The 13,682-nt window shown below is 31.1% G+C and overlaps 1 protein-coding gene across 2 annotated transcripts in view; it reads right to left on the bottom strand.

Annotated features, from left to right (window-relative positions):
• Positions 1–13,274, bottom strand: part of MS3_00004276 (uncharacterized protein) — a gene marked incomplete at its 5' end in the record, with an annotated part of 68,982 nt that extends 55,708 nt beyond the window's left edge. The window contains one exon of one of the 2 annotated variants that reach the window (XM_051212186.1): positions 13,017–13,274. In XM_051212186.1, coding sequence (XP_051073324.1) covers positions 13,017–13,115 — 99 coding nt within the window. The remainder of the gene's footprint in view (positions 1–13,016) is intronic. The other variant, XM_035734195.2, reaches the window with a different exon arrangement.
• Positions 13,275–13,682: the final 408 nt, after the last annotated feature.

Below are 13,682 nucleotides of genomic sequence, written 5' to 3'. Positions count from 1 at the left end.
ATTTTCAAGGGGAAATATGAAATATCATTAGTATCTGAGGTAAAATCTATTTTCAAACTAACCATAACGTTTAAAGTAAGTTTGATGATACTTTAGATAGTCATTCTATTTTCAGTATTAACAGGTATGACAGAATTAAAACTGTAACCATCTTTATCACAGTTATATATTTTAGTAAAATTTATAATAATAAAAAAACATCAATTTACCATATAGACTTAATAGTACCCTGATTCAATCTTTATTTACTCGGAATTAAAAGTATAATAATAAGTTCCTTAAACGTTTGTCAATCCATTTTTGTAAGTCGTTTGTTTTGTTTTTTTAACGAATGCAGCAATTCTATTTTGATTTGGTATATGACTTGATCAACCAGAAACTATCAACTTTCTACTTCCGTGTTTTTTGAAGTAAATTGCGTAGTTAGTTATCTTTTTTATCAGTACCTATTATTTTTTAAAAAAAAACACAAGTAATGAAGTGTGATAATCATTGACTAGCTCATTTGTACGACTATGGAATTTTTCACAAATAAGAACCAACAGTTCTTTACATACTAACAAACATGAAACCTTCAGGTTTGACTAAGAACACAATAAGACAGAATTGTGAGAAAGAACTTTAGCACCTTACATGTTTAGCTTACGTTCTTGATACGTTATTATATAACTAATTCCCAAGTTCATATCACTGAGTAATGAAAAATCTTCAAACTACATAAATCTTTAAAAAAAGAAATACACCTGAGTAAATAATAATCATATTCTTACTGAAAACCAATTTGAAAATGAATATTCTGAGATTCTAGTTCAAAGTTATAACTACTGAAGTTAACAGTAATTCACATAGAGCCAAGTGAAGACGTTCTTGATGGAAATTATCTTTAAATATTAATGATCTATTTTAAGTCATTAAAGTCAAAATCAACTTTCATTTTTGTCTTCGTTATTTGTTTACAGTATCAGTAAATATTTAAATCTGAATTAACCATTTGGCTATAAAACTTGTATCATTGACCTAATAACCGCTCCCCCCAAATGACCTATTAGTCTGCATAAAACACTTTTAAGTTAACAAAAGTTGATACTCTTAAACTGTTCCACTTTTTGCGAGACAATTAGATAATAAAAAATTGTCTAGACCTCAGACAAGTTTTGCATATGCTATCCATTATACTTAGTTTCTGGTTAAAATGTATCAAACCTACATTTCAGTATGATAAAAATGTCCATTCAAGTATTTAGCAAAAAGACGAATATAATGAAAAAAACAGTCATTTTCTACCAATCTTCTATCATGGATGTACACTGATATGTATAAATGACTTACTGTAATGATAGAGTAATACAAGTCAAGTAGTAGAGTCAAACAATGATGTCGAACGGCTAATTAAATAATTAACAGAGAGAGATAAATTATGCTAGCTAAAGTAATTATTGGCAAAAATTAGAAACATGTAGATCAACGGTTGACAGAGTACTTAAAAGGTATCAATAGGATTAATAAAATGTGGAAATTAATAATTTAGACCATCATCAAAAACCTGGAAACACTGGATGACCACATCAACCTAGTATAGGACTCCTCAACAGTGGGCATTCATGAGCCTGCACATTAGAATTTAACCCAGGACCTCTGGTTTCGTGCGCGAATGTTTAAACTCTAGACCACAAAGCCGGCGTCCAACGGTTTCAATGTCTAACTTTAATTAATCCATGATATTGCCCGGCCATCTCCCATTGTCTGTGCCTAGCTGCCTCCCATACTTGGTCGCAGTGGTAGTCCAGTGCTTCCAGGTTTTCAATTATGATCTAAATTAGATCGATTTAGGTTTCCAATAGGAACGTCTTAATGCTGTTAGTCTAATGATAGTGACATAAGAACAAATAAAAAAATTTTGAAATTACGTAAAAATGCAATGGTGAAAGAAAATTTAGAAACAATCTCAATGTAGATCGATGAATCAGAGTTATATTATAACCCACTTTTGTATGGCATGTATCAAAGGTCAGGGTAGAGACAAACGTATAAACTTGATGGGACATGATAGTTAACTTTAACAGCATTATTCAAGTTAACTTGATGTCCACTGTCAACAAAGTAACTCATAATGACCCTTAACTGTCCTTTGCTCAACCAGGTTGGATGGTAATACAATGATAGACTTGTCGAATTGTATACCCCATATATATATAGACATCATGGTACATTGGAGATATTCGATAACAAATTTAATTTTTTTCTATTTATAAAGAGGTTTCTGATGGAGAATCTTAACAAATTTAAATATTTTTCAAAAATCTCAAGAATTCATAAATCAATCAACAATTGTTTTCTCCTAGTTTTGAACTTTTTGAAACTAAACACTTCAGGTCCTGTTGAAATCTGTGTCATATAAAGAGTTTCCTAGGGTTTCAATGTTCATTTTCTAAAAATCCTTATTTTTCTCATTCTTTAAATGAGGAATTGATTACTATTAATGTGATACATACCCAATAGCTGAGTAAATTTAATTATATAACGTATATTAAATGATTTTCTTACATAATTGAAAACATTTAGACAATAATAATGTAATTAAAAACTCATTTGGAAATTAAAACAAATAAAGCCAAGGTTTCCTAATCCTTCTTTTTATTAAGATATAAAATAAATTAAATCATGATTCGATACAATTGAATCAGATAATGCACAAATAACATGAACAAATACAATAAACCTAAAATCACTATTTTCAATAAAATTCACATTAATTTCTGTACTGATTTAATAGTTAAATTCATGAGTCGATTGATGTTAGACCACCATTGAAAACCTGAAAGCACTGGACGGCCGTTTCATTCTAGTATGGAACTCCTCAACAGTACGCATCCAAGACCCTGCATGCGGGATTCGACCTCAGGACATTCGGTCTCGCGCGCGAACACTTAACCTCTAGAGCTTATCCGTGTCAGATGGAGACAGGTATCTACCTTAGACAATAGGAGATGGTCGCGCAATACCGTGGATTGTTTGAAGTTAGTCATTAACGCCGTTGAATGGTCTAGAGGTTAAACGTTCGCGTATCCCAGTATCCATGATATGGTCAAATCGATTTTGCGTACAATGATAGTTTCCGAGAACAAAATTACTGTTTACTTAAGAAATATCCTTTAAAAAGCAAAATTGGTCAAAATATCTTTTGGCATTCAATAATAAAATCATTGTTTGTAAAAGGAATAGAGTAAGCTATTGTTAAAGTGAAAAAATCTGTCATACTTTAGTGCCGTATCTCAATTAAATTTCATCATTGATGATAAGATTCTCATAGAAATTGTTTAGACCTAAACAATACTTTATTTAAGTCATATGGTTGAAAATATTCGACAATATTTTTTTTCATTTAATTATATTCAAGTTTGAAAGAGATTGTCTCTTCATTTTAACAGAGTTGATAATTTATCTATGTCATTGAAAGACTAGAACTCATAGCTGATAATATACATTAACTCCTACTGTCCGTTGATCATTACGCTATAATTTATAGATATTGTACTGTTCGTGGATTTATGGGGGTTAATCCCTTGAACAGTAACTCCAGTGACTGCTACACTCGAAAACCAGTTAACCGATGAATCACCTGAATGAATAGATTAAAAGCCGTTTTAAAAATTAAATGATCATGAGATATCACACATTTTTAGCTAATTTACTGCTCAATGAAATCAAGACCTAACTATCGGACTCACTTTTAGCCTTCGTTATCATTTAATTCACTAAAAAACTTAAAAGTCATACATAATGAATCAAAACTTTATTATAAAAAAACATTTAATTAAGATACAGTTTAAACTACTGAATATCCTTAGTTAGACGACTATTCAAAACTAGGGACTACTGAGTAGTTGTTTCGTCCTAGTATGAGACATATTGGAAGTAGGTATACAACTATAGAACCTTCAATCTCTCTATGAGAACTTAAAGTCTAGACGTATGAGCCAGAATCCAACAGTATACATGCTTAACTTCAGTTAGTTTGTGATATTGCCCAATTAACCTCCAATGCTATTGATGAATAACTATTTCAGACCCGACGTTGTTGAACTTCATTAGTCACGGCCTCTCTCTAAGAATTCAACAATCTTTACAAACATAATAATAATAGTAAAAGTGTGGTTCATGTGAATTAATTTAATTATTAAGTTAACATTATTACTACAACCTTGAAATCATAAATCATAAACAAGTTAACCTACGAAATTAGAACAAAATAAACTAGCTGTTTTTATTGAAAAGATCATTCTGCATATTTATCATTGACATTATTAATTAAAATAGGATTGAAATAATTTATTAGTTAGTTAATCAGTTTGTTTGTTTGTTTTAACTGGAAAAGGTCAATAATTAAGTAGTGTCATTAGTAGTGAATGCACAAATAATATAGTACGTAATGTTATAAATAATTAGTATTAATTAAGACATAAGAAATATAATAGGAATGTATAATGACTATAATGGTATAGTTGATAGATATTTTGATTAAAACATTTATTTATATGACAATATTGTGTTGTTATAAACTAATTAATATTAATTAATAGGTAACTGTTACGTAATAACTAATAAACAAAACAACAACAACAAAATAGAAATAGACTATGAATTAAAGGTATAATATTTCTTTCTTTCTTTTCGTCTTTTTTATTCCTTTCTTTTTTACCTTTTTTCTTGTTGGTAGGTGTAGACTATCTTGTTGGGATCTGCGAGATGATAGCAACCGATGGTTAGAGACTTCGAATGATATGGCTCAAAATCGTTTGCAATGGCGCAGGTGCGTCCACTCTTTGTATTCTCCCAAATTCTAATCTTCTGAATTCTTTGTGTCCCTTTTTTCTTTTTTTCCAAATGTATTTCACTGGATTATACTCTTTGAATAACATCTTCAAGCCCTAATATTTCCGATTACTGCTTATACTCTTTCTACCTCTACCACTATGGGATTTGAATCAACAACTGTATCTCTGTGGTAATATGGTATAGCAACTCGAACTGATGTACGTACGTACGAAGTTCTAAGTTGTTAATGACTGACTGACTTCTTTCTTCTTGAAAGCATGGAAAAAGAACAATTTTACAAAATTATACACCTATCCAAGTAAAGGCTCATCAGACCACCATAAAAGTTACAATTGTTTCATAGAAATATACTTTTTTCAAAAAAATGTTTATTTGTTAATTTTAATAAAACAAAAACTTGGTTGGAGAATAATCTCTCTTTCCTGTTCATTGTCAATTGCTTATAGATATAATGAAATGAAATTTTGTTTCTGTATACGAAATGAAAATGGACAATTTTTTTCTCTCAAATTGATGTTACAGTAGACAGATATGATGTGAATTTATTTAGTAGAGAAATAGATATTATCAATATTGAAATAGTTTTAATGTAATACACTTACTTACTTGCTTACGCTTGTTACCCCTTATGGAACAGCATAAGCTGATCACCAGCATTCTCTATATCTACCCTGTCCTTGGATGCAATACACTAATTTTGATAAAATACCTTATGTATGTTGTCAAAGTAATCTCTCTTAATAATTTTATATAAATTTGATATGAATTTATTTAATAAAATCTAGTCAAATCAGGATATCATTATAGTTTTACAAGGGATAACGTGATTGGAAATAACAAGCAGTGAATAGATTATGCAAATCCTTCTTTTAAATATATATAATGGAAGAGGAAGAAAGAGAGAAAGTTCATTTGGAAAGCTGATCATAATGAATGAAATAATTTCCAACTATCACACTGATGATATTTATCATTTGTATTTTCACTAACTGATTATGGTCAATGCAATACAATAAAGACAAATTCGTGTATTTCTCATTTTCAAAAACTTTTCAACTCATATGAGGATATAAATCATTCTATTGGAAACTTTAGTCAAACTAATTGACATTTGAGAATAATGTAAATATGTAGCAGTAATTGTAATAAATAAGTCATGATTTGTGTCTTAATCATTCTTAATGGTAATTAATTTTTGACCCTTTTGTGTTATCAGAAGGGGATTTGTGGAGATTTTAGTAGTTGAGATCATGAGTCGATCGAAGCTAGACCATCATTGAAAACCTGAAAGCACTGGACGGCCGTTTCGTCCTAGTATGGGACTCCTTGACAGTGCACATCCGCGATCCCGCCCCTCCAGACTCGAACCCAGGACCTACCAGTCTCGCGCGCGAACGCTCAATCTCTAGACCACTGAGCCGGCATCCAACGGTGCTAATGTCTAACTTCAACCAATCCACGAATTTGAGCCACTGTCCACCATTGTCTTCAGTGAATTACTATCTTTTATGTTACTTTTCTTTTTCAACCATTTTGACACTTTGATCATAATTCTAGATCCTGAAATTTACAATCGACGATATGTTTTGAAGAACTAATTGATCTTATTACTACGCATATTTACCTTTTACTACTTAACATAGACATCCAAATAAATGTATAACTAAATTTACATCGTTATATACTTCCTTTATAATGAAACAAAATATTGAGATCTTAGATAAAATTGTATCTAAATGTAAATTCTATTATACTTTTCTATAAGAATCTATAACACCTTTATACATACCCTGGAATATCTGACTGACCTTTGAACAATATCATTTCAAGAAGATACCTGTTAAACATCTAATCAATTAATAGCATTGGCTATTCCAAACTAATTAAAGTCACTCCTTAATGATATATAACTTCCTAATCATGATATACCGCTACTGTTTTGTTTTGTTTTTTACAATTATGCATGACATCCGACATGTTTTATAATAAAATTAAAATGATTCATTAGAAATACAACCAACAAGTATTGAAATAAAATGAAGAAAAAAAATGTAACTGATCATTTTCATTGACATTTACCTTCTGATCAAATTATTATAATTTAATCTGTTTCCATTCATTTTACAAATGATTTTACACATAATAATAATAATAATAATAATAACACAACTTATTTTCAACAGTAGTCATATTCATAATATTACAAAATAACCATTAGAATATTACATCTTCATCATAGATTATTTAATCAGTAAATGACTTCACATGCTTTTCACATGACTACTTCAAAGAAGACGAAGAAAAAGTAGTAGTAGTAGTAGTAGTAGTAGTAGCAGTAGTAGTAGTAGTAATAGTAGTAGTAGAATATGAAAAAATTTATTATTTCCACTGTATATAGAAGAGTATAAATTATCTGTCGTTTGCCAACAATGTCACCTTGTATATAATGTAATATATATGGATGTTATTATCTTTATCAATAAAGTTAAATCCTTTTTTTGTACATTGAATAAAGTAATTGCATTTCTATATACTTCATAGTTGGTGATGTCATAATTACAAATGATTAACATTATTATCATTATTATTCGAATAATAATTAGTGAAATTTCAAGTAAATGTCAAGAATTTAATAGTAGTAAAGTGTTTTTCTTGTTAACCATATAGAATAAATAACGTTAAAGGAAAATACATTTCATACCAGAAGGGTTTTTTGTGGATATTATAGTTATCTCAATGGTTGAGATCATGAGTCAATGCACACTGTTGAGGAGTACCACAATAGAATGAAATGGCCGTTCAGTACTCTCAGGTTTTCCATAGTGTTCTAGTTTCAATTGACTCATGATCTCAACCATTGAAAATACATTTTGTTTATCGTTGAAACATAATCTAAATTAGAATTATCAAGTAAAAACAATAGGACAATGTGAGAGATTTGACAGCCACATTTTTGTGTGTTGTGAGACTGTTTGGTTGGGCAACAGAATGACTAAATCTGTAAATACTACCATTCTTTCCCACTTGACAGACACTGGATATAATATAAAGATAAAGAGTTTTTATTCGTACCACACCAACTCCTGAGTAACTTGACGAAAATTCAAAGATTAAGTGTCCATCATGTGGTAGAAATAATCGAAATTAGCTTGGAGAAATTGGACCTGTGTACAAAAGTTATGTACCCAACCTCCATGTTAACTGTAATTTATATTAGGGTCCTTAGCTCCTCAAGACAATTGTATTTTTTAGTATCTAGTATGGAATTTAAAAAAATACCTGCGATCAAATACTAGTAGCCTAAAAATGTTTTCAACTTTCAGATCTCACATGCCATAACCTTAGAGTTAAATAGTGAAAACTGCTGTTTATTATTCTGCGGGGATTCTAAAAGTACATATTTTAATTGTCATTCTATAAGTATCGATTTTGTTAATACAGGGTTGTATTCACTATGACAGTTTATAATATGCTTTTTTGAGTAAACATCAGACTAATAATAATTATTCAGATAAGTGGTCTTGGGCACAGAGTACTCAGCCGTCCTATTAGCGAAATACGCGTTGGATTAAAGCATGATCCGTGTAGGATTGTGTTCGGACACGCTGACTAGATATCTCATAACCAATAGGCGCTAGAGGATACTTGGGGAAGACTCTAGAATTTTCGTATATAAAAACTATAAATATAATAGCGTTCTTCTCTCATTTAACCTTGTTATTCGGAAAATAATGACGTTTCTGCTCAGCCGTGTTCTGATTTGGAATCTTGTCGAGCAAAGTAATGTCCAAAAATGCCAAGCAATGAGAGTAGCTGGGTTACGAAAAAAAGAATTTATAATAGTGGTGACGAGGATAGAATACGAACTCACGAGGCGAAACCCAATGAATTACCAATCCAAAACTCGGATTAAATGTCCATTCCCTGTCACCCAGTTTTTCTGCATCAAATATTCATTAGTGATGATAACTAGTTTTTACAAAAAATCACTTTTTTATCACTTCTCTGCTTGTTTTCCTTCTTCTCAAATGTTGCATAACAACTATCAGTTGGTTGCATAAAGCTGTCTACAAACTTGGTATTGAATCGAATAGAATAAATATACCTTGACAAACGTTTGGTGATCTCATACTTACCTACTATATAATTCCATTGAAATGTATTATAGTTGTATACTTTTTGGTACTTTAGTTCAAAATATTGCACAAGATCATATTGATGATTATAACAAGAAAAAACGACGCTGTAGTAAAATCATAAATTTCCAAATGAGAAAAGATTTCAATTGAAGTTAAAATATACATAAACTTTCATAAAGGTTGGATTTATAAAGTGAATACGGATATTCAGTTGTTGAAGTAGTGACCAAAGGTAGTAAAAAGTGTTCGTGCACTCTTGCAAGAAATGCTCATTATGACCATAGTATTTTTTTCAATCTCAATAAAACTTTTAATTAACCATACATAGTACAAACCGATATTTTATTAATTCAATATTTATGTCTTGATTAAATAAGAAAGTAACCCCTTAATTAGGTTTTATTTTCTAATACATTCGGTTTTAGGTTGGAATATATTACATTCAGTGTATAAAACATAATATTCTTTAATACCAATCAATGTATTGAAACTATCCTGTTAATGATAAAACTGAGATGAAAATAGTAGTAACAATAAGATTGTTGTTATGGAAAAATTTCCGACAACATTTTACGTTAAAAATAAAATGAAAAATGATATCAGTTCGTGATATGAATACCATGAAACTATACATAAAATGGTCACAAAATTAGCCAGTGTAATAAATAACCATAACATAATCGAAATTGAATTGATATACATAAACTGTATGGTTTTATGTTCAAGGATTTACAACTTTCAGTAGTAAAATAACCACATAATACTTATAAGAAAATATGTATATTTAACACTATTAGACTGACTAGTACACAAAATTTACTATTTTTCAAAGATATAATGTAATAGGTTAAATGCATTTAGAGATATTGTTTGACATTTAATTAAGGTCATTTGAACTTCTACCGTTAAATTTGTGACGAATACATTCTTTTACAAATTTTGGATTCATATGCAAAATTCACGTAACCTAACAACCAAAAACAATATTCTGTTTGCCGCTTTTTCATTTGATTTGAAAGAACATTGGTGGAGGGAACAGACATAAAAGATAAGCAAAACAATATATTCGTGTGTTAGTTCACTATACTCAATTAAAATGGGTTTAGACAGGAAATATGTACGTGATCATGGATTGTTGATTATATACAATAAAACGCTAAGCAGATGAATTGATTAGATTAAAGCTAGTAATATTATTTAAATTACTTTTAGTTCCATTTAGGGAAATACAGTTTAACGAATGAATTGTCAAGTTAAATAACTGAATAAAATCAATAAGAGGTCAGCTACTATATCCTTACTAATAATCATATGTTTCAGTGCAATAAAGTTAATTTAGATCAATCTTATTCATTATCTGCCATTGTGTATTTTTCATTTCGCATATATTGGACAACACTTATCACAAAACTAGCACTTTAATTTTAAAAGATACGCTTTACAAAATACTTTCTTGAGAAATTCAATTGAATTCTAAGGGAAGAAAAGTGTAATCTTAAGACCGATAATCTAATACGTATTTAATAACTGAGTAGACTCCTCCACACAACATAAGATACGCTATCACAAGAAGGTGTGTGTAACTTGATGTTTTATGGCCTGTGATCACAACAATCAACTAACTTGCAAACATAATCAGTAATTCGTGTCATTAGTTACCTCCACGATCTCAACCGTAGTAGTAGAATATGATAAACTCATTGTATTCAGTTGTCTTCTCTTCAGCCATATACCAACTAATAAGTCTAATCATTTGCAGTTATTAACACAATGTTGCAAAACAAACTGTCAACTAACAATACATGATTTGCTCGAATTGTAAAAGGGGTTAAAAACTGCAGTGTTTAGAACTTATTAACTTGTATGCGACAGAAAAAAGGACGATGAAATTCAGTCAGTTTATCTTATTCTGCAAATGCTATAGCTCTCACTTTTTTAACTTATGCGAATTGTTGTTTGATATTTTGCCGTGTTCTTTAAAGAGCGATCTTTTTACTGCTAAACGTTAAAAGTAAGGCATTCTCTTTAAATCGTGAATGAATAGAGAAACACCTATCAATAAATACGATGAACGATACCTCTTTGCTCGTCTTACCTCTGTTAAGTGTAATCAACGAATTTTCATTTTGTGGTGTTTGCAGCACTAATCACCTATATTGACATTCAATGCACTCTATCTTCTTCTTGTAAGTGTTAAAAGATCGAACAATGCGTCCATTCTGTACGACGCAATATAATCACAACTACGTTGGCGAAGATTCAATAAACATTTAGCTCAGATTTGTTGACGACTTCGATGAAAACATAAAGCTTTTGCAATAAAAAATAGTTATATCTACAATATTTTGACCGCAGCTGCTACATTTACATAGTTTTCAGGTTTAAATATCATATTAACCCGATCGCGCTATGTCAGTCGGTACAATGTTTCTTTCAGGTCCAAACATTTCAGACAGGCCGGCTGAGAATCGGTGAAACTGAAAGCAGTAACTCGAGTTTTGAGAATGAAGTCGTACAACCGGATGTACAGAGATGTGATGACAGTAAAATATTTTGCTCTGATAACGAGAAACTACAGTGGTGTCGCCCAAGCACAAAGAAAGAGGAGAGTTAAAAACACTCGGCTCTTAAAACACCAAACTTCATATAACTCGGTGGAACTATATCTCTGATAGACCTTTAGACGTACAAAGCTAACGAATCACAAATCTCCCACAAACAGCTAATGTGTGACTGGCCTCAAAAAAGTATTCCCTGGGCTCTGCTACCATATTTCCAGTTTGGAACGACTGATACCGTTCCAGTTTACTTTCACGGCAGCCCAAGAAAACATACCTTTATGTATTGTGAGCGACCGCAAAGTGATATCAAGCTTCATACCTCTAAAATTACTGGAGATTCTCTTTTGGTGACCGGTCCAACTATTTATATCGGTTACTTGGATTTTATCGGCTAACAACTGGGACCGCCTGAAGTGTTTGTCAAGACAAATGTAACTAGGAATTGGACCGACCGTCTATTAAGCTCTGTGATCAAATACACGTAAAGGTTGTAAAATTTTGGTTTCTAAATAATTTTTGTGACTGTTTTTTCCTATCAAATCTCATATACTTTGCATATGTTTACCTACTGTTCTAAAGAATATTCAGCATATATATTTACCACCTTGTTTCTGTTACAAAAATACCTTTATCATCAGTTGTGATCTGCATGACATCATTCTTTACAAATACATTCTTTATATGTATTAAAACTTATAAGGCAAGAAAGTAAAACCTTCGGTAAATCTGCTGCTAATATTTTTCAATCAGGTCAAAATTTGACACCTAAATAATGAGGATAAATGGTAACTGCTTTATGTATGGCATTTTAGATTGTAAGCGGCTATATTGTATACCAAATAAGAGTATGATACAGACAAACTAGATACAGTTTACATAAATTAGGAACAATCATACAAAATGCAACCGAACAGTTTCTAGTGTTTTTATTATGCAATAAAGTTGGATCGCAGTTAAAAACAAACGGCCTATCCTGTGGGTTGATCCAGCGAAAGAGGCACATTAATCAGCGCAAAATTCAAGAGTCATTTAAAAAGGACCTATTCCGTGTTAACTGATAATAGGAGATGCATTTCGAAATAATAATGGCAAAAATTGTATGAGGCAAGATCAGTATCCAAGTGCCGGTGGTAAACCTTTTACTGATGCCAATTCACAGTTTACATTGCAAGGCCAGTTCGAGCAGATAATTGTTTAGCAGTTGGATAATAAGGAGAATGGTCAGCAATTCTGAAATTCTTAACAATGATAAATGTGCTCCTTGTTAAAAAACAAGGGAGGAATCTAGCACCTTAAATGAAATGGTTTCTCAGCCTATTTCTTTAAATCAAAGATGTTTTGATTTTTCACAGAAGTTCCGTTGATATCATTATATGGGTGTGTTTGAAAGAGTTTAATATATCCGAGGTCCAATAAGAATATAAACAATAATAGTGCGCAAAAGGGCTGAAAAATACCAAAATGCTCACTATAAACTAACCTGCAAAATGTATAAAATCATCAAAATACAAATCCCTGAAATATCATCTGAAGGTCTTATTCTTTTTCTACCTGGCTTCTTTTGGCATAACATAGTCATATATAAACAGTCAAGACACTTCTGAATTCGAGTGGATCAATATTTTATCGATAAATTTTTATCATTGAGAGTTAAACTTCTGGATTCGGCATTAAATAAGTATATTGCAAATGACCTAATTTCCAAGTAACAGAGAGTGTTTTTGAAAATGTAACAAACTCTAAAAGTAAAAAAAAGTGATGTGTAGTGAATAAAAACAAGTTCTTATGGGTTTAAAAATAATGGGCTTGAACTGTAGCGGTAAATAAATAGCACTAAGTTTTCGACATTGGATGCTGACCATATGTTTTAGTGGACTCATCTAGCTGAAGGCGCTCGGTCAGGCATCTGCACCAGATCACGTGTGGTAACGCCGTGCTCAACATCAACCGCAATCGCTAGCCAGATTAGATCAGAGAATTCCGATATATTGGTCATCGCCAAATATACTCTTCCGGTCTCCTCGACTCTGTCTTTTGATTTCTCTTGGTGGGAACGAAATATATTAGAAGGTGTTACTGGTAGAAGCGTTGTCAAACACTGAATACCTGTGACATCATCATTGGTGAACCCAACGTGATCTGGTAC

This window comes from Schistosoma haematobium, chromosome 1, assembly GCF_000699445.3.
Source record: "Schistosoma haematobium chromosome 1, whole genome shotgun sequence".
In the NCBI taxonomy this organism is placed as follows: Eukaryota; Metazoa; Platyhelminthes; class Trematoda; order Strigeidida; family Schistosomatidae; genus Schistosoma; species Schistosoma haematobium.
The sequence above is the reverse complement of the archived record's forward strand: the minus strand, read 5'-3'. Positions and strand labels throughout refer to the sequence as shown.